Source organism: Ceratotherium simum, chromosome 34, assembly GCF_057802395.1.
Source record: "Ceratotherium simum simum isolate JZ-2026a chromosome 34, ASM5780239v1, whole genome shotgun sequence".
Lineage (NCBI taxonomy): Eukaryota > Metazoa > Chordata > Mammalia > Perissodactyla > Rhinocerotidae > Ceratotherium > Ceratotherium simum.
In genome coordinates this window covers 13,447,406-13,468,317 of record NC_141933.1, presented here as the reverse complement: position 1 = coordinate 13,468,317, position 20,912 = coordinate 13,447,406, and the positions used below count along the sequence as shown (strand labels likewise).

The following is a 20,912-nucleotide window of genomic DNA, read 5'->3' as shown; positions in this document are numbered from 1 at the left end:
ATGCATTGCCCAGGTGTGGCTGCCTCTCTTCTCCTGCACATGGCTCATGAACTTTTCAGAAGTGACACTTGACTCCTCTGTTCTTCAGAAACTTTCTCTTCGTCTTCCACTCCAGTCGCCTAAGCCCTGCCCTGCTGCTTCTCTACCCTGAACCCAGTGCTGTGCTGATTGCTATGTAAACATTATCTCATATCTTGTGGAGCACCTATTCTACTTTATAGATGAAACAATTGAGGGTCAGAGGTTAGTTGGCTTCAGGCCACCTAGTAAGTATAGGAGTGTGATTCGTTCAGATTCCAATCATGCTCTTCCCACCCATGTATTTCCCACCTTCTGGTGCCCTGTTGCTTGAGGACTATGGAGTGTTTCTCCTGGGCTCTGATATTTTTGTTCCTCCTTTCCTTGTTTTTCTTCCAACTTCACCTATTGCTTGTGCAGGGATTTAGGGAGCTGGGAAGTTATTTTACATGATGAATCCAGGCTGGTTCATGACAGGACCATAATCGTGCTTTCTGATCCCCGGTCACTGTACTGGGTCTGACAGGTGGGAGTCTACTTTAGGGGAGAGATGGACAGAAGTTTGAAATTAGGACTATGTCAGCAACGTCTTTATGGTCCTTCTTGAAAAGGAAAAATTAGTCCCATTATATCTTGGCCTGTTGCTGCTTGGAGACCTAGGATAGTTGTTCTTATCTCTCTCCACATATGTGAGACTACAGTGTGAGCTGATAGCAGCTTCATATTTCCATCTGCTGTCATTGCTAGCCAAGAATTAATTTAAGAAATATAAAATATCCTCATGGAATGTCTTTATGTAGAGATATAAGCTTTTTACTTGAATTGATAAGATGCTATGTAGAGGTGAGAGGGGTTGGGTTTTGGTTGAATTACTGCTTTTTGGTTGTTTGTAATAATGACTTGTTTTTGTTTCTCTTATCCCTCTCTCCAGAAATTGATAATTCTCATTGTGGTAGTAGTTGTGTTGCTGGGCATTTTAGCATTGATTATTGGACTTTCCGTTGGGCTGAAATAAGGGCGGCCTGAGAGGCTGCTGCACTGAAATGTAAGTAAAGGGAAGGTTCTCGGGGACTCTGGAGTGGCTCCCTCTTGAGAAATTAGTCTGGGATTTCCAATTCCACTTCTTGCCCTTTGTGATTGTCCTTGGACACATGAGCTCTAAACGTTTAGTAGCCTGCGCATTCTTTCGTCTCCTTAGAATTCTCTTCTGGGGTTCTGGCTTCAGCACACGGATCGGGTCTCCTGCTTGTTCGTATCCTGTGGATTCTGTCCCTGCTTTCTGTCTTGCAGTGTGTTTCTCCACCTATCCTCGCATAGCTGAGCACATCCTTTTCATTCTCCTTACCCAGCAAGCATGCTCCTCAGTTGGGTACAATCTATCTGTTGGATCTGGAGTTTGTCTTCTGAATTCTTACCGGCTTTCATGGATGTTGGGCTTTGCTTTCTGTCTCCTTTTCAATGTAAATGAAGCTTTGATTGGGATTTGGGTCTGACGGGTTTTGTTTGTGGCTGACTGGGTGGATCTCAAATGATATAGTGGCTAACCTTTTTGAGTGCTGAGTTGTGCCAGACGATGTACTAATCACCTTACACACACCACTGAGTCCTCACAACACCCTCCTGAGGTAGGTGCTGTGATTATCCACATTTTACAGATGAAGACACTCAGGCTTAAAGAGAAGTTAAGTAACGGGGCCAAGTTGGAACACACAGCTAATAGTGGACCTAGGAGAGTTCTTGACGACATCTTAGCTTCTCTTTGTAAAACAAGGTAGCCATTCGTCATTGTCTACAAAGTCTAGAGAACCTTAGAGGATAGTGACTTTAAAATTTGGCTATTTATTTCTTTAAAATCTGGTAAAAAGAATAGAGCTGACCACCGTATCAGGGTTTCATGTACACAGCAGTAGCATCACAAGAATGATCTAGTTATTGGGACGGTTAAGACTTCTGAAATATTATTTTTCTGAGTAAACCATAGTATGTATTGTTTAAAAAAGGCCTAAGAAGTACAGAAAGGTGAACAGAATTAACTTTTAATATTATTGCTGATAAACCTGTGGCATGTTCACACACTCAGACATGGTTTTACATAGTTCAGACTATATTATCTATAGTTTTGTACCCAGTTACAAAACCGTAAGCATGATTACACATCACTGATATCTCTTTGTGAATCTAATTTTCAACACAAGATTGTGAATATACTCTCAATTATTTAACATTTCCCCAATGTTGGAGGTTTTTATTATTGTTTTGCTGTAACTAATAGTATGACTAACATATGATATTTTCTCATTTCTATTTTCTCTTTATTATAAATGCATAGAAGTGGACTTACTAACGTAATAGATATAAATATTTTTACGGCTTGATCCATACTACCATGTTGATACCCAGAGCTGGTCCTTCACTTTACCTTTGATTCAGTGTGCTGCTTGCCCCTTCATCCTCCTTCCGTGTGACTACAGGGTCTGAAAGTCAGATTGTTATAGCACTAAACATTCACCTTCTTCTTGAGAGATAAGCAGCAATGGGGTGATCAGCCTCTCATAGGCAATTAAGTGAGTGTTTCTTTTTTTCCCCTGACATTTGGAGTCTAGTCCTTGATGTTTTTTTGCTTGTAGTTTTGAGTTTTGTTGACTCGTAACTGTCTCATTGGGAAGAAGAATTAAGAAAAGGTATAATAGTTGATATCTTTGCATATCTTTGGATGAAAGATGTCTTGCAAATTCATAGTGCCCTTACCATTCCTAATTTCAGGAATTCAGAATGTAAATTAATCATTTTTTAAAATGAGGAGACTAATTAATATATTGTTTTTAGTTGACTTATTCGATCTCTAAGATGCTAAGTTGCTGGGCAGCTGTTGAGTTGCTTACCATAGTGTATTCTTTACTCCCTGACAAGGTCAGGACTGGTTGTTACTTCGGTCTGGACTCCCCTCTCCCTCCATGTGACCTGAGGGAGAGGTTTCTGAACAGGAGGGAAGGAAGACAGCTTACATTTATATGCTCCAGTTATGTGCCAGCTGCTGCTCTAGCATAATAACATCATCCCCATTTTCAGATGGGGAAGCTCATTCTTGCTCAGTGAAGTAAAGAAACTTGCCCAAGCCTTCACAGCTCATAAGGCGGAGCAGCCCTAATATGACCCCTGACCTTTCCCATATTCTTTTCACTGTGCCTTTCTGCCTTCTAAGAGAAGTGGGGGGCAGGGAGGAGTAAGGGAGAAAATTCTAGTACCAGAAAGCTTCTAAAATGTGTATTTGAAAGGTGCTGATGTGGGTCCCGCAGCGAGAACAGGTATTTTCAACCACTGAGTATGCCTCCCTACTGACAAGTCCTTCTATGGGGTTTGTGGTAGCCTGTGTGAACGATTCTAGAAGGCCCAGAGATATTTCTGTTTTTTCCTTTCATATAATGGGGCTTTTTGTTTCTTGTACAGGGGGATATTTAACTCCAGGTCCTGTCTTGAGTATGCCTATTGGATTTCTGAGGTTTAGTGTTGACTTTTCTATTGTTCTCCTGTTTGTAGTTATTTCTGATCTTTCCTCGCCACCTTCTAGGTTTGTGGCTTAATGTTGTTCTTCACCATCATCCTGTGCACTGATCAGCTCCTCTCCCTGCCTCTCTTAGAACCCGATTTTACTGCAACCTGGTGTGGCCACCCTTGTCTTCAGATGGGAATGGAGTTGAATGGCCTTCCTGAGAGAGAGTGGGACCCAATCCTTTGTTTCCTTGTAACCATCCTTGGACCTGAGCTGGCAAACAGTCTAGCCCTGGAGGAATCTAATCTGCCTGATGCAACCCTGAGTTCTCCCCAAAACCTTCCCCTGCCCCACCAACTCTGAAGTACCATCTCTCCTGGACTGTACAAACCAATCCAGCTTCTCTTTTTTCCCTCTGATGTGTCAAATTATGCCTCGCACCTTGGAAAGCCTATTTGAGACCTTCCCAAGGTGCTATATTTTCTACCTCATGGAGTATTCTTCTCCCAGAAATTGCAATGTATTTTTTTTAAGGGGGGGTGTCTTTAACAAAGCAAAGGGGTTCTTCCAAGTTTGGCAACAATAAGGCTTGACCTGAGTCTTCTACATGGCAGGATCCCAATCCTCAGTTTGTTGTCCCTATGTCCTGAAAATACGAGAGACTGGAATATGTCATTTTGGTCTTAGAAGCTGACTTGTTTGAAATTCAATCTTAAATTAAGCTCTTAGCATGTTCAGCTTGATGGCCAACTTGGATCTTTACGTTGTATTCTCTCATGTTTACTCAAGGAGGCACCAGGATGATGCAGTCATCTGAGGTTACCATTTGTAAAGGCAGAGGGTATGGGAATTTGTTTCCATGTCTAAGTCTTGGAAACTGGCTGTTCACCGTTAGAGTGATGCTTTGTGAAGCCATTGCCTGGAGGCCAAAAATAACCAGGCACTTAAAATTGGGCCAGGGACAAGGTGCTTGAGTCTCAGGCTCTGGCAATGCGGACTGGTGTGAGTCTTCAGTCACTCATTTCATGTGTTCTAGATGTATTTTTATAATAGTGTGTGTGAGATGTACGTGCATATATGCACGTGTCTCTCAGGAAGTAGAAACTACAAGTGGAGGATATTATAACCTCAAAAAAAAAAATAACCTTTAGCTAGGCTAAAAATTAGGTAAGAGACATTTGCTTACTTGCAAATGAATCATGGTAGAAATATGATTTTCCCACGTCATCGAGAAACCTGATTTCTAGATGAGTACTGGGAGAAAGAGATCTTTGGGGTGAGGACTAAGTTGATCCCCATTAAGTTTTTCTGCTTAGAGGACAGGTGTGACAAGTTTTGACACCTCTCCCCACCTGCTGCCTAGGCCAGGCTTGTCCTGAGAACATCCCACAGCAATTTGATATCATTCATGTCACCTTTGGGATGTCCTGTCTCCAGGGCTGAGTCAGTTGGGGGAGACCAGGGGCTACTGAGTAGCTCTTCCTGCTACCAGGTTAATGAGTGTGACAAGTTCTTTGTCTCCCCCAATTCTTGTCACAGAGGAGGGAACAGCCGGGAGATTTTCAGGTGTAGTGATTGGGCTGACCCAGTGGTGAGCCCCTTAGATTCCCTGCTGGTCTCTGCCAGTTGGCCTGACTTTTATTTCAGCTTTGACTTGAATCCTTTCTACCACAGGGTGAGCACCCTGATCCAGGCACTGGCCCCTGGCTTCCTTCGCAAAGGCTACTAACTCCCAGTCATCGCCCAGCACTCAGACAGAGCCAAGGGGGTGCCCTGTTGCCCAAGGCTATGATGTCAGGTACTGGACTGGCTCCAGCAACAAGGGCAGACAAACTCTAATCACAGGCCTCTTCTTTCCTTAGATTGAGGCCTGGGGCTTATATTTTGGAATACAACAAGTGAAGGTTTTTTGTTGTTTGTATTTTTTTTTTAAATGTAAACTCGATTATTTTATTGTTAATTTAAAAATAAATGACTTTATATTGATTGTGAAATGCTTCTGGCTCTGTTTCCCTGCATAACACTTAGGGATTGGGTGCCACCATGTGGTCGTTCTTGTTTAGGTTTTGGAAAGGGGTTAAAATCTTTTTTAACCATCTCTGGATCAATGGATCAAAAGTTCCAATTTTTGAAAATGGTTTAACTCTCAAAGATTGCAATGTAACTGCATTTGAGGTGCTCCCCCCAAAAGAATTCAGTTCACTCATTAAGAGTATCTGCTTCTAGGAGGAAATGGGGTAAATCTGACGTGAAGGTATCTAGAAGGCAGAACAACATACTAACCATCCTCCAAGATTGCTGTTGATCTAATTTTAGATATCTTACCTAGAAGTAACATTTCTATTCACATTGTGGGTTCTAGAAGCCAGATCCATCTCCCTTTTCCTCCATATCCTCTTCCATGTCCCGATCCAATTTTGTCTCCCTTCCTTTGGAACTCTGTCTGCACAGTGATGTTGTTTCTCACGTGCTTTTTCTTTTGTTGTCTGAATGAGCAGAAGAAGATCATGATCATGATTTGCTGTATTATCCTTGCCATCATCTTAGCTTCTACCATTGGGGGCATATTTGCCTGAAAAAGGTGAGCCATCTGTGGGGAGGGTCATGCCTGCTTTCACTTACTGGAAACCTGTGCATCCTGAAGGTGTTGTTTGTCACCAGGTGCCCTAATCTGAGTGGGGGTTAGATGCTGGAATAGATCAAGATTGGAGAAAACTAAGGAAAGAGATGTTTCATAGAAAAATGAGTGAAGAATGAGTTGGTAGTAGGTAGATAGGGAGACAGAAGGTGGCAGTCTGTTACATAACTAGGTCTGGTAGCTTTGTTCAGAATGCTTTATATAAGGATGTTGATTAAAAAAAAGAGAAAGGATGTTGATTTCTTGCAGCAAAATTTGGGCCAAATCATCTGGGAATAGCAAAAGGAGAAAGATTAGTTCTTACATTAGAAGCACCCTGAAGTCTTTGGAAGAGGGCCACACAGTAAACCCAAAGTAAATAAATTTCTTCCCTTACAAGGTGAGGACAAGTTAAAACAGCCTTGTGAGTTGAGTGATCTCTTCCCCCTGCAGAAGAGGGACTTGGCAATCCTGACCTCAAACATCCTGCTGTATAATCTGTGATTTTCTTTCCCTCCATTTTTTTATTATTGCCTTCAGCCCTCACAGATGGATCCTCGACTGGCATTTTTAATCCTTCGTCCACCTGTGTGGTGCCATCACTTCTCCACTGCAGATTCCTCAACAGCTACTCCTCTTTCCTTTATGAAACTTCTTGTGACACAGGGCGTCAGTCAACTACCTATTGAAAGTTATGCAAAGGGAGACTTACGACAATAAGAAATTGGGTGGCGGGCGGTGGTGAAGGAACAGGGAGTACAGCAATATACGGCTGGGCAGGAAGATGGTTTAAAGGAATGGCCTGCAGGGTAGAGAGAAAGCATAATAGGTAACTGTTCAGGAAATAAAACTTATGGCCTGCAGTGAGGTTACGGCTGCGAAGAGGCAGATATTGTAGCATACCCAGTTCATCAGAATCTTATTTAACTGCTGTTAAGTAGATCAGGATCAGGGCACTTGTTACTTCTGCTCCTCAAGTTCTTCTAGGTCTCACCCTTGACCAACCCTTCCTTCTTCAGGGTCCAGTAGTCTAAAGTGAAGACTGTCTAACAATAGGCACCGTGCATGTCTTGCTCACTGCTGTGTCCCCAGTGCTCAGCACAGTGCCTGCCACTTACAGGTGCTCAAGCATCTATTGACTTAATTCCCTATAGTTAAGTTTTGATTTCCGCTCATGGATAAGTCCTTGGATTTGGAAGTCCTTGGATTTGACTCTTAAGCCCTTTAAGACATCAATGGGAAATGGTTTGTTAGTATCAGAGGCTGTGTAAAAATGCCTGGGAATGGGTTGATCCACTTACGCAAAGATACAACAGGCCCCCCATTACCACAACGTATACTTTAAAATCCTTTTTCTATGGATGGTGATGGTGGAGTTCTGTCTATCAAGAGCTTCTCACTCTGCAAAGATGGCTGGCCCCAGGACTCTGGTTCAGTAACAAAACATGGAGCCAAAACAAAAGTAACAGGTTTATACCATGACTGAACTCCCAACAGTCATCAATATCATGCTCTATGAACCGTAACAAAGCGGAGATGAAGATGGTAGGTCAGAAAGGTGAATCGAGGCTGTCACTCCCATCACTCCTCACCTGATTCACATTGCCAGCTGACCCTGTTGGCCAGCAACGTGTGTAAGAAACTGTTCCAAACACTGTCCCAATTCAAGGTTCCAATGTGTTCGAATGCAATTTAGCGATAAGTTATATTACAAGACTTTCACTAAAAATACATTAAAAATAGTATACAACTCTTGAGGACCACACAATTGTTTAGATAAGTTTGTCCTTTGAAAGTAAATTGTTTTCTTTGCTGGAGATCTTAACTTTTTAAGAAAGTGGCATATAAAAATTGATATTTTAGTCAGTGTGCTGTTTTCTACCCACTTTCAAAAGCAAATGTTTTAATATTTCTATCAATTTTTACGTCCTTTAGTTTGAATAGGGGATAGAGAACTATTGCTGGCTAGCTCTGAAAAACAGATTAATCCTGTTAAGGGCAAACAGGGAGCTGGTACACTGGGGATCTGAACCACGTGGGGCCCTCCCTCATCCAGCAGTAACTGTTTGAGTGCTGTGTGGCACACTGCACGGCACCAGAACCTGCAGGGACATAAAGATAGAGCCCCCCACTCTCCCTCCTCAGAGAATTTCAGACCTAGGAAGGGCCACACAATTGCAACCTGTTTTTGTCAGTTCCTTTTACTCAAAGGCAAAGGTATGTTCTTTGCCATATTGTCCAGTATCCCCCCTTGCAAGACTGAGAGAAGATGGGTAGCTGGGCAAAAATAAATATCTGTTGAATCAATTCACCTATGTCCTATTGTTCTTTGCTTTGCTTTTCCAAAAACGTTTGAGTCTGTATTTGTAACTAAATAAAATATCATAGAAACTAGCTCCTGAAGTATATATATATAAAAGGTAGTACAGATATTAAGTTCAATTTACATCAGAGGTGGGAGATGCAAACATCTGCCTCAGCCCTAAAGATGTTTATCTTATAGCCACGGAGACCCAGAGCTCCTAATAAATAGTCAATCAGGCCTGTTTCTTAATTATTTAATGATTTAGAGTGACCAATGAGAAGTTATATCCTGAGGTGATACTCAAACTTTAATATAAATATAATGCACTTTTAAAAAAAATCAACAGATATCATACAATTTTTCAGAAATCATCTACTCATATGCTGTTCCTTGGTTATGACATCAGAGCTACCCAAAGACTTTAAGGGTAGGCTGAGGGGAATAAAAATGTGGATTCCTTCTCTCTCAATAGCCTATGTACATTTATTTCTCACTACACACGTTCGGGCATGTAGAACTTGCCCCAGTATCGCCCCTTTTGGGTCAAATCATATGGGCTCAGTACTTTCCGTATCCCCAGCATGTTGGCAGTGGCTATGCGCTCAAAGGTCCAGGGGTTTTGGTTATTACGTTCTCGTTCCTCTTGATCTTGCCGCATCTTCTCTAGAGTCTCACGGCTCACAGCCTTGGCTGGGAAGGGCAACTTGTGGGCAACCTGGTCGAGGAAACCTTGTACCTCTTTGAATTCACAACGCCCGCCCATCTCTACTATGAGGCGGCCAGCCTTCACGGGCGTCACGTAGTGGTCAATGGCACCTTTGCCTCCCCCCATGCGCTGTCCCATGCCCTTGCGGGTGATGGGCTTGAAGGGGGCTGGTACTCGCCATAAGGCAAACATGTTCTTGGGGTCCATAGAGCGGTTGATTGTCAGGCGCATCATTTCAAAATGGCCCCAGTGGAGGTAACCACCACCCAGTGCCTAAAAGGGAATGGAAGAATTAGAAAGGTGGGGATTTAGATATCTTTTATGGGCTCTATTCTTATGTCTCTTCTTTTATAGTAATGGTAGCTTCAATGATACACATGAAAATAAAAATATAAGTTCTAATAAGTATCATGGAGGAAAAGTCTAGAGTACAGTAATAAAAGAGAACAAGGGTGGACCGACTTCAGTGGATAGCCAGGGAAGGCCTCTTTGAGGAGATCACATTTGAAACTGAGGCCAGAACAGTAAGAACTAGCCTAAGAAAAACAGACGAATGTTCCAGGCAGAGGAATGGCATATGTGAAGTCCTTGGCACAGCAGAAGGCTTGGTGAGTTTGAGCAGAAGCGAGTTTGGCTGGAGTAGAGTGAGGAATGGGGAGTGGACATGAGGTTCTGAGAGGCAGGCTGTGGGAAGAGGACTTTAAATCACATCATTCTGTCTGCCTGATGGGAAATAAACTCTAGTCCACACACATTTGTCTAGCTACTGATGTCAAGTCTTCATGGAAGATACTTGATGAGTAAGGAAACAGCTGTCCCACATCCTAAGTTGTGGATAGCTTTATTTTTACCAGAGGCTTGAGAAGATCTCATGGTCTGATTATGGGGTCAATTAGGTCACCTCTTCCTTCTGCTTTTACATTATTTTCACTCTACATTAAAAAAAAAGTATATAACTCAAATGTTTACTGTGTAGTGCAATCAGTTTAAAGAGCAACTGGTGGCAGTTCTAACAAAACTTGTGGAGGAAGAGACTAGAATTAACTCAAAGAGAATGAGATTTTGTTAATCCCTGGCTTCCATCCTGTGGCTGCTTGATGCTGAACTCACCAAGATTGCAAAATTGCCTTCTGTGAACTCAGTTGCTTCAGTGGAAGGTCCTCGTATGTCTCTCAAGTTTTTAGGTTCTCTTCTCACTTTTGGCACAAGTGGTACCCTTTCAACAAATCTAAGCTTGGGCTTTTCAGGAATGGAAACATCTAAAAGGAGCACAGACAACCAAGAATAAGTAAAACTGCATATCTCAAAGGACTCATTTTCTTCCTAGAAAGATTTACAACAATCAGGTGAGAGTCTTAAAAAGACAGTTACCACTGAAAAATAATTCCAAAAGCATATTAGGGTTTTCTTGTGGATGCTTTCATTGACACTGGAATCTTTTGGCTATGACAAGAGTTAATGCAAATATTTCTGAACCTTTCAAGATAGCAAAGTTTTAACCTTCAAACCAAAATGCATTTATTAAATGCCTACTCTGTGCCTAACACTGTAAAAGAGACCATTTGGGAAGGTACAGAGATATAAGACTGTTGCAGAATAACACTAGCTAACTTTTTTTTCTTTTGAATGTTTACCAAGTGCTGGACATTGAGCTGAATGCTTTATAGGCATTATCTCATTTAATCTTTAAAACAACTTTATAGCCTTGGTAATGTTTCAGGGTTCCCTTTTAAAAAATTTTTAACATTTTAAAGTTTAACACACATACATCAAAGGGCCAATAAAAAATGTACAGCTCAATGAATTATCACAAAGTGAACGCATAAACACACCCACAAAACTATCACCCAGATCAAGAAACAGAACATTTGGCAGGTAGTATTTTTAATCTCCATTTTATAGAAGAGGAATTGGAGGCCTAGAGACATTTTATAATTTGGTCTAGGCCATCTAATTAAAACAGCAAAGCCACACAGTAGGACAGTTGTTTTTTAAACCACTACACTGTCACTCTGGATGTTAATGGTAGAGGAAAGAATATTATATTGTACATGAAAATATTTAAGTTCTCCTGCTCTACCACATTCTTGTTGGGAAACTTAACAACCTACGAATTTTTTGAGTGCTCTTTCCTTTGTTTATGTAGAGGCTTTTCATGCTGACCTGTACATTTCCTACAACGTGCAACAGCTTGCTGGGTGAGTGTGGGTGGGCTGAAATGCAGACCAGATACATCTTTATCATGTCTGACATTGTGACAATTGGGAAAAAAAAATTACTAACTTGTAAGTCATTTAAAACATTTCTATAGTAAAACAATCATGGCTGTATGCAGTCAAATATACAACAAGAGATTTCAAGGACTATCAAATTGTCAATGGTCTATTCAGGGTTACAGAAACTGCCCCCCAGTTTTTCCATGCAGCTCCAAAGAAACTCAGTAAAGCTTTCTCTCGCCTACAAGCCCATATATACTTCCAGAGCATGTAGCAGTTTAACAGTTATATGTAGAAGATAAGGCCTTCCGAGGTCAAGGCCCCTTTCCTTTTTTTTGAGATTTCCAATGTTACAAAAAAGAAATGGTAAATTAGATTTACAAAATTGTGGCTTGCCTTAAATGTTCATATTTAACAAATTAATGCTTTTCACATAATAGTTAAATGGCTGCATATATGTAACCTCACTTGGAGAGAACATCAAAAAGTCCAAATTTGAGGCCAATGAGCCCTAGCAGAGGGTGGACCATGGGCCACACGCCGGTGGTAGGCCATAGGGGAGATATCCCATGACACATCTGCTCCCTAAAATCCGGAGCCTTTTTTTGGTCTCTTTTGCTCTTTCATTTATCTCTAGTGCTTAGAACACTGCTTGGCATACAGTATGCCCTCAGTACCTATTGACTGAAGGAGTGAATGCCCGATAGGCTAAGCACAACAATACCCCGACGTTTGCATCTGCTCTCCGCTGGGTCCCATCGGAGAAAAGACTTACAAACAGGAATATGACAGATAAGCTCTCACCCTCAAAAGTTGGCACCGGGAGCAGCGTCTTCAGGCCAGCACTGGCGGGCGGGGATGCCCAAGAATCTAGAAAGACAAATCAAGTTCAAGGACGACGCGGACAGGACTAGGCCCTGGTGCAACCTGGGCCCAGGACACTCCTGACGGAGGCGTCCTGAGGGGTGGGGCGCGGGTTCCACCAAATGGGCTCCCAGGCTCAGGCCCCCAAAGACACCAGCCGGGGTCTCCGGGCGCCGACCCCCCTACGCGGCTGGGACCCTTTTGCACGAATCTTACGGCAGACGGGGCGGCAGCAAAGCGCAGGCCCTACCAGGGCTTCAGCAACCCCATGCGGGGCCGCCTTTGAGTTTGCAAGATATAGGATCTGGGGTGGGGAGGAAAAAAGGAAGGCTTGGAGGGACCAAGGGGACTTCCGACCTGATAAAGGGACTCGCAGGAGGGGCGCACTGGCCCGAGCCAGCAGCCGCCACATGGTCACGCGCGTCCAGCTCCGCCGGGCTCCCCGCAGCGACACCGGCGATTACCTCGACCCGCGTGGACACTGCGGAGCTCTAAACCCACGCTGGAATCATCGGCGCTGGCGGCCGGAAGTTGCGTTCGCGTCGGTGCACCCCGCACAGAGTCCCGACGGAAGCAGAAGAAACCGGAGCCTCGGGGCTTGGGTTCCGGTGCAGGGTATGCTGGTCACGCCGGGGAGCCGCTTTGGCTTTCTGGGGTTCTCCATCCAGTCTGGTGTTTTTCGCTAGAGGATGGCATGGTGGCCGGGCGGGGAGTTTTTCCGCAGAGTCGCATGCTGAGGAAGCCTGAGTACACATAGCAAGTTGGTTCCTTACAATTCATGACATGATGCTACTTCTCCAGGGGGTCCCTCAAAGACTTCAGGAAAATCCCACTGATTATCATCGTCTTAACATTTACTGGGCACTAGTGGTGTGTCAGGCATTGAGTACCTTATCACTGCATTTACCTCCCAACAGATCCACGAGATAAGTAAATCATTACATCCATTTTGCAGATGCCATTCCAAAGACAAGGCAGGAAAACAGTACAGCCAGAATTCAAGCACAGTCTCTGTGGCTCCACAGACCCCAGTAAACGCACCATATCATAACTTGATGTCAAGTTAAAATGACACAATGTATAATTATTCTGGGAGACTGTTGGGCAAATCATTTTTATGGTCCTGAAGCTTTTTAATATTTAGAATGAGGATCTTTTTCCAAGCTTCTGGGACGCAAATGGGATTAGCAAATTGAGACTGATATCTGTTGTACTTAAATCATGCTAAATCTGTGTGTGGTCTTTCCCCAAGGATTAATTTCATAAATGGCAACAAATAAAACCTGTAATGCTTGCAGAGCTACTGGGAGAACTCTCTTTGTCCACAACTTTATGCACTTCTGGATTATCTACACACTGAATCTGCTTCAAAAGAGTTAGTGGACTTTATTACAGACAATCATTTCTGTCCCAAGAGCAAATGTAAACGGTCAACTGTTGCCCCCCACCCCTCACCCCCCAAGATGATGTCAGGTTCTGGGCAGCTCTTCTGTGCTCACCACTCCCCTCCACCAAAAGTGAGAGATCTAAAGGTGCTCAGGCATTTAAAAATCTCAAGCTTGTGTAACAATATTGTGTAATACTGTTCTGAGTGGAAAATAAAGCGGCAACGCAATCACTCTTTGATTGGTCTCCAAGTCTTTTGGTGCCCTAAAACTTCCACCTCATTGTGTATTTTAAAAGAACTAGACAGTATACTCGAAGTTCTGCATTTAAATACTAACCATGGGGGCCGGCCTGTGGCTTAGCGCCTAAGTGTGCGCGCTTTGCTACTGGCGGCCCAGGTTCGGATCCCGGGCGCGCACAGACGCGCCGCTTGTCCGGCCATGCTGAGGCCGCGTCCCACATCCAGCAGCTAGCAGGATGTGCAACTACCACATACAACTATCTACTGGGGCTTTGGGGAGAAAAAGGGAAAAAAAGAAGGAGGATTGGCAATAGATGTTAGCTCAGGGCCGGTCTTCCTCAGCAAAAAGAGGAGGATTGGCATGGATGTTAGCTCAGAGCTGATCTTCCTCACACACACACACAAATAAATAGTAATTATAATAATGTCTATTGTTCTTTGCAAGAGTTGTGTTGGGTACAACGGAAATACAAAGATGAAAAAACAGTGATTCTGTTCTTTAGGAATTTATATTTATGTGGGGACAATGTGCTGAACATGCAAATAGCTGATGTTGAGATATCAGAAGAGAAGTGCAAATAAAGGACTGGGAAAAATCGAAAGAGGGACCTGAGATCTTCCCTGATCCCTGAAAATGGTTTTCCCACCTTCAGTTTCTCACAGCTCTTCATTTACACGTCTCTTGTGATATTTCAATGGTAGTTGTTTGTAGGAAACTGAGGTCCAGAGATTAAATGATTTGCTACACAGCTAGTGTGATGCAAAGTAGGGGTAAGAACTTTGGTGTAATTCTTACTTTTACTGGAAGGGTTTGCTAAAATCTCCCAAACGTTGCATCAGACTTTCCTGAGACCTTTGTTAAAAATTTAAGTATTTGGTCCCTACTTACTAAGTCAGAAACTCTGAAGATGGGGTTCAGGAATTCCTAGTGTGGACTAGCTCCACAGGTGATTCTAATGCCTAATCAAGTTTGAGAATCAGTGCTCTGTGAGCACTCTGAAAATTTAAAAAGTTGAGTATAGGTACAAGGCATTGTTTCTGGATTATCCAGGCCTACATCCACTGGGATTTATATGTATTTTTTCCATCTGTGTAAAAATCATCTAGCACCTCAGTTTTTAACCTTTTCTTATTTTAAAATCAAGAGATAACAAAAACCTGTAGCCGAGTCCCAGGTCTGGTTGTTGACGTACATGATGCACACACCCGTGTGTGTGCTATCTCATTTTAATAAATAGATTGGGTTTTTGCTTATCAAATTCTAATCATAATATCACAATATAATAAATCACCATGGAACTTCCTTGCTCCAGGAAGCCCACAGAACCTTCTTAAGGGGCTTGTTAATATTACCTTCTTTATCAGTTTAGCTTCCACGTGATGTAGAGCATTTCTAAAAGGACAATGGTGCCATAGATTTTTCCCCTACAAAAGACAACATACTCTAATACAATATTAATAATCAACATACTAGAGTGACTTGCTGTTTGCAAAGAGCTTTCATATACACATAGGTTATCTTATTAGAATCCTATTTTGTGGATGATAGTGGTGGAAACGAGGCATAGAAAAGTCTTCACTCATTTAACAAATATCTATTGGGCTTCTACCTTACCCATGAGAAAATTGAATGTGTCTACATGCATATTCGAAAGCTTTAAAGCCAAATTAGATTCAATCCCACCTTAAGGAATAACTACAGTTTTACAGGAGAGCTATTTTCAGCATTTCTCATTGAGTAAGTCAACAGGCACAAAGAATGGATCAACTCTTTAACTGTTTGACCAAGAAGAGGGAACAAAACCAGAACTGTTGTTCTGGTTTCTGTCTTGGCCTTCACAGACTATATCCATGGTATCCCATGAATGGTTTCATCATAATAAATGATTCCCTGTTGTTGGGTTATTTATAAATCTATTATTATATCGGGCCGGCTCCGTGGCTTAGCGGTTAAGTGCGCGCGCTCTGATGCTGGCGGCCGGGGTTCGGATCCCGGGCACGCCCCAAGGCACCACTTCTCCGTCCAACCCGAGGCCGAGTCCCACGTACAGCAACTAGAAGGATGTGAACCTATGACATACAACTATCTACTGGGGCTTTGGGGGGAAAAAAATGAATAAAAAAAATAAAATAAAATAAATCTATTATTATAGACCACACTGTAATGAACATCCTTAGACATATCCTTTTGGTACTGTTTTGGTATTTCTTTTGGGCAAATTCCAAAAAGAGAAATTACTGGATCAAAGAGAAGTTTCATTTAAAATCATTTTGCTTCATACAATTGCGCAAAATTGGCCTTCACCAACAATGTTTCAGAATGCCTATTTATCCACACCCTTGCTGAGGAAGGATATTATAATTCTTTTAAAGCTTTGCCAGTATGAAAGGTGAAAAAGCACATCCAATGTTATGTTTACAACAAGATTGCTTATGACTCACTTTTGCCTGAGACCCCAAGGTATATGGTAATCTTCATATTCCAAAGTGAGGAATCCTAGGCAGGACTTATAAAGGAGGTGGTAGGAACTGGCTTTGCTATTTTTAGCTCTCCACTTTCCTCTAGCCTGTAAAAAGCACTGGAAAAACCAAGAAAGGAAGTGGAGACTGGAGATTACAACAAAGATGTCTTTGGACAGAGTTGTTGGTTGGACTGTGTTGTACTCTGAGTTGTACACAGCCGTACTGTGAGTTTCGCCTCCCCTCCCCAGTGGGGGTGCTCTGTCAGGCTTAGCGAGGGACTTTTCAAGACCACGCAGAGAGCTCGATATGGATCCTCTGCAATTTGAAGGGGATTGGCGTTTGATACAGGCTTGACAAAAGCCTATGTTGGGAGGCTGATCCAAGCTGCCTGTGGCATCAGGGGGCTGCAGTTGGGAAGTAGCCACATTCCCATTGATGGCGGGTCAAAGGTGTGCATATCCTGTTGACCAGATGTGGACCCCAGTGCAGTGTGCCGGTTTAGGGTTTTCTTATATCTTGCCCAACAGGACCCCATTGAGGGACAGAGGGAAAGGAGCTGGAAGAGGTGTAATGATGGATGTGCAGGGCCCGAGGGAAGAATCGTATGCAACTGTCCAACCATTCAGCAGAGATGAATTTGCCTGTATCAAGGGAATTGCAGATGAGACATCCTCAGCTTAGGGTAGGATGTCTGTGTGTGTGTGCGTGTGGTGTGTGTGTGTGTGTGTGTGTGTGTGTGTGATGGTTCTCCGTAGAACCCATAAAGCACCCATGAGAGAAAGAGTATACTTTAAATTATACCCAGATCCGAGTCAGTTACTGTTGGGTGCTGTATTAGTGTGCTATGGCTGCTGTAACAAAGTACCCCAAACTGGGTGGCTTAAATAACAGAAGTTTATTGCCCCACAGTTCTGGAGCCTAGAAGTCTGAAATCAAGCTGTCAGCGGGGTTGGTTCCTTCTGAGGGCTGTGAGGAAGGATCTATTCCAAGCCTCTCTTCTTGGCTTGTAGATGGCCGTCTTCTCCCGGTGTCTCTTCACATTGTCTTCCCTCTGTGCATGTCTGTCTGTGTGTCCAAATCTCCCCTTTTTATAAAGATGACATTATTGGATTAGGGCCCACCCTCATTACCTCATTTTAACTTGATTACCTCTGTAAAGACTGCTTCTTCAAATAAGGTCACGTTCTGAGGTTCTAGGGGTTAGGGCTCCAACACATCTTTTTTTTTGGGAGGGAAGGGGACACAATTCAACCCATAACAGGTGCAATGCCAGTCAGCCATCCCAGAGGGGTCAGAAACAGAGGTAAGAGATCAGGGCTAGAAAAGATCTTACTTGCCTGGTAAAAGTGCAAAGTGAGGAAATAGAGACCCCTCCCTCTCCACTTTATTTTCGCTACTGTCTCTGTGTCTGGAGCAGGACTGAGCTAGGGGTGGGGAGCAGCTCTATCTCTAAATAAAATTCAGAGTTTTGACTATTACACGGGATTGGACATTTTAGTTACTGAAATGGAGAATGTTTTGTGTGACTAGAAGTGACAACGCAACTTTTTTTTTTTTAAATCAGAGAGTAATGAGAAAATGCAAAAAACCAGTCTTACCGAGTTGGTTTGGATAAGCAGTTGCAGGGTAAATTAAAGTTGATTTCTGCTAGCATTCTATGAGTCCTCCTTAGTATCACTTACATACTTATAGGTTAGTTTGCTTTTTTTTTTTTTTTTGGTGAGGAAGATTGGCCATGGCAATCTCTTGCCAATCTTCCTCTTTTTGCTCGTGGAAGATTGTCACTGAGCTAACATCTGTTCCAGTCTTCCTCTATTTTGTATGTGGGACACTGCCACAGCATGGCTTGATGAGCAGTGTGTAGGTCTGCACCCAGGATTCGAACCTGCAAACCCCAGGCCGCCAAAGCAGAGTGCATGAACTTAACCACTATGCCGCCATTTGCGTTTTTTTAAATGACTAGTGTGTTGAACTTTTTCTCATATCTTTGGTTTCGTATATTTTTGTCTACTTGTTTTTCTTTCAATTTTTTATTGTGGTAACATTGGTTTATAACATTGTATAAATTTCAGGTGTACATCATTATACTTCTATTTCTGCATAGATCTACTTGTTTTTCTGCATGTGTAATTTGCTTGCTTGTGTACTTGGTCTATTTTTCAATTGTACTGTTCATTTTTCTTTTTCTTTTTTCTTTTATCGTGAGGAAGATCGGCCCTGAGCTAACATCTGCCAATCCTCCTCTTTTTGCTGAGGAATACTGGCCCTGGCCTAACATCCATGCCCATCTTCCTCTACTTTATATGGGACGCCGCCACAGCATGGCTTGACAAGCGGTGCATTGGTGCGCGCCCGGGATCCAAACTGGTGAACCCCGGGCCGCTGCAGCAAAGCACGCACACTTAACTGCTTGTGCCACAGGCCGGCCCCCATTTTTTCTTATCAATTAAAAATAGCTTGTTATATATTAAGTATGTTAAGTCCTGTTTGGTTGTATATATTTCAATTATTTTTTTCCAGTTTTCAATATGTCCTTTAATTTTTTTTGAAGTATGACCATTTATAATTTGTATGCAGTAAAATCTGGCAGTAATATTCTTAAAAGTTTTTGACTCTGATAATATGCTTATAAGGGCCAGAAGTAGGGAATCTAACATAATTCTTTTTCCAAGGTGAAAATCCTCACGTAATATGTGACTTTATGATGTACTAAATTCACACATAATTTTTTTTTGTAATATGGAACACCATGAATTTGCGTGTCATCCTCCCACAGGGGCTATTCTAATCTTTGTATCGTGCTGCCAAAGTGAGCACCCCACATAATATTTTTTGGTTCCTTTTGACATTTTATTCCATTCCCATGTTCTCTCTGAAACCAGTGCTATGCTGCTTTAATTATTGTCACTTTATTACACATTTGCATATATGTCTGATCAAGTTCTTAATTTTTGCACTTTACAAAAAACACCGTGGCTATGTTTAGGATATTTGGTCTTCAAGATAAAATTTAGAACCATTTTGTTAAGTTCCATTCTTTCTCCCTTTCCATTTTTATTTTCTTGGCCAGAATTCTTGTTCTTTTTTTTTTTTTAATCTCAGATCTATTTGCATTTCCTAGTGAGATTCGAGGCTTTTGGTGTTTCAAAGGATTACAGGATCTCGGTTGGAAGGGGCTGGAGGAGTCATCTATTTAGTTCCTCTTCCTTATCAATGTGTTATCTGCAATCACGTACTTGCCATAGGTCATTCATATATGGGTAAAGGCAAGTACAGTTGCGTACAATTTTTAAATGGGGGAAACGTATTTGGTAGCAACCTTCCCTCCTCTCTCTTCTGCGTCTTCACAAAAATAGTTATGTATAATTGACCACGCCCCTAAAGAAAGTTTAGGCTTTACCAACCATGGCCAGTAGAGGTCACAAGAGTGCTTATTATAGTCACTGAAACCTCCACCAAAAGCATGCTTTGGGTATTATGCAAAAATGAGCCCACACAGACTACATTTTATTAAGCCACTTCCTCAAAGCGGAATTGCAACTTGTCATGGCAGATCCAATGTCAACCTCACTCCTCTGTTCCCTACCCCTGCCAATACAGATGAACACACACAGTTAATTACTAGGCAGGTAGCTAAAACGAGTTTTTCGTACCTGAAACCAACCTGCGATTCTCCCTTGTTTACTGTCTCCCATGCCCCTCTTGTTCCTCCAATTTCTATCAGTAGAGCAAAAGTTGGAGGCGGGATTCTTACACAGACACACACTCACACACACACACACACACACACCTGCCTTTCATTGCCCAATTTATTGTTAAACAAGAAAAAGTCATCTTTGTTTAAAATAACTACTTTCCCCTTTTCCAGTTGCTCAAGTATTATGTATTGAATGGAGAAAACTTAGAAAACAGAGAAGCAAACAAACAAAATCAGTCACCAATAATTCTATCACACAGAGATAACCACTATAACGCTCTAATATGGATGGTATTATAATGTGTGGTCTGCTTCCTGCACTTGGCTATGCATCATGAACATCTTTTCGTGTCAGCAAGTATTTATCTTCAACATGACTTTTAGTGACTTTTAAGTATCCCACGATGTGGATTCGCCAGAGTTTACCTGTCCATTGCTCCATTGTTGGATATCTAGATTGTTTGCATTTTTTCCATGTTATAAACATTATGATGTTATGAGAGAGCATGTATTCACCACTCCCTGAGGCTCCCTTCCATTACAGTAACAGTCCTGGCCTTTTTCTGGGGTACAGTGACTTACCTGATAGGTATGTTTGGGATGAGGACCTGGGCCTGTGTGGTTCACACCTCTTTCTCCTGGGAGCCAGACTGGTACTAGAGAGCAGGTTCTTGCCCTGAGACACCAGGAGGGGAGACCTGTGATGGGGCAGCTAAGTCTGTCTACTTCTGGGGTTCACCCAGTATTGGGAAGTGTATCAAGGCTGCATATCTAAGGTTCATCCTCTAATTGTCCCAGCGGCCACTTTGATTCTTGTATATCTGTGTCCTTTTATGATTCTCCCCTTTGTATAACTTTCAGAATTGGGATTTTTTTTGTGGGGTGAAAAGTTGAGTATATTTTAAGTCT

The 20,912-nt window shown here is 42.4% G+C and overlaps 2 protein-coding genes across 4 annotated transcripts in view; one reads left to right on the top strand and one right to left on the bottom strand.

Moving 5' to 3' along the window:
* The window catches only part of STX3 (syntaxin 3), a 46,689-nt gene extending 34,681 nt beyond the window's left edge, over window positions 1-12,008 (top strand). The window contains exons 10-11 of one of the 3 annotated variants that reach the window (XM_087422867.1): window positions 950-1,063; window positions 11,990-12,008. In XM_087422867.1, the coding sequence (XP_087278993.1) occupies window positions 950-1,033 (84 nt within the window). In that variant the 3' untranslated portion in view covers window positions 1,034-1,063; window positions 11,990-12,008. Of the gene's footprint in view, window positions 1-949; window positions 1,064-3,586; window positions 5,503-11,989 lie in introns of those variants that run through there. The other 2 variants (XM_004437424.3, XM_014792862.2) reach the window with 2 other exon arrangements.
* MRPL16 (mitochondrial ribosomal protein L16) lies at window positions 8,667-12,737 on the bottom strand. Its single transcript, XM_004437425.3, has 4 exons — window positions 12,574-12,737; window positions 12,157-12,222; window positions 10,247-10,395; window positions 8,667-9,409 (listed from the first exon to the last, which is right to left on the bottom strand). The coding sequence occupies exons 1-4, from the start codon at window positions 12,626-12,628 to the stop codon at window positions 8,924-8,926; spliced, it is 756 nt and encodes a 251-aa protein (XP_004437482.2). The 5' UTR covers window positions 12,629-12,737; the 3' UTR covers window positions 8,667-8,923.
* Window positions 12,738-20,912: the final 8,175 nt, after the last annotated feature.

Bases quoted from the DNA above. Each gene is read 5' to 3' on its own strand.
- MRPL16 (XM_004437425.3), bottom strand. From the start codon at position 12,628: ATGTGGCGGCTGCTGGCTCGGGCCAGTGCGCCCCTCCTGCGAGTCCCT. The intron at 10,396-12,156 runs GTGAGAGCTTAT...TGCTCCTTTTAG, and splicing joins CCCGGTGCCAACTTTTGAGG to ATGTTTCCATTCCTGAAAAG. The intron at 9,410-10,246 runs GTGAGTTCAGCA...ATTCCCTTTTAG, and splicing joins AAGGCAATTTTGCAATCTTG to GCACTGGGTGGTGGTTACCT.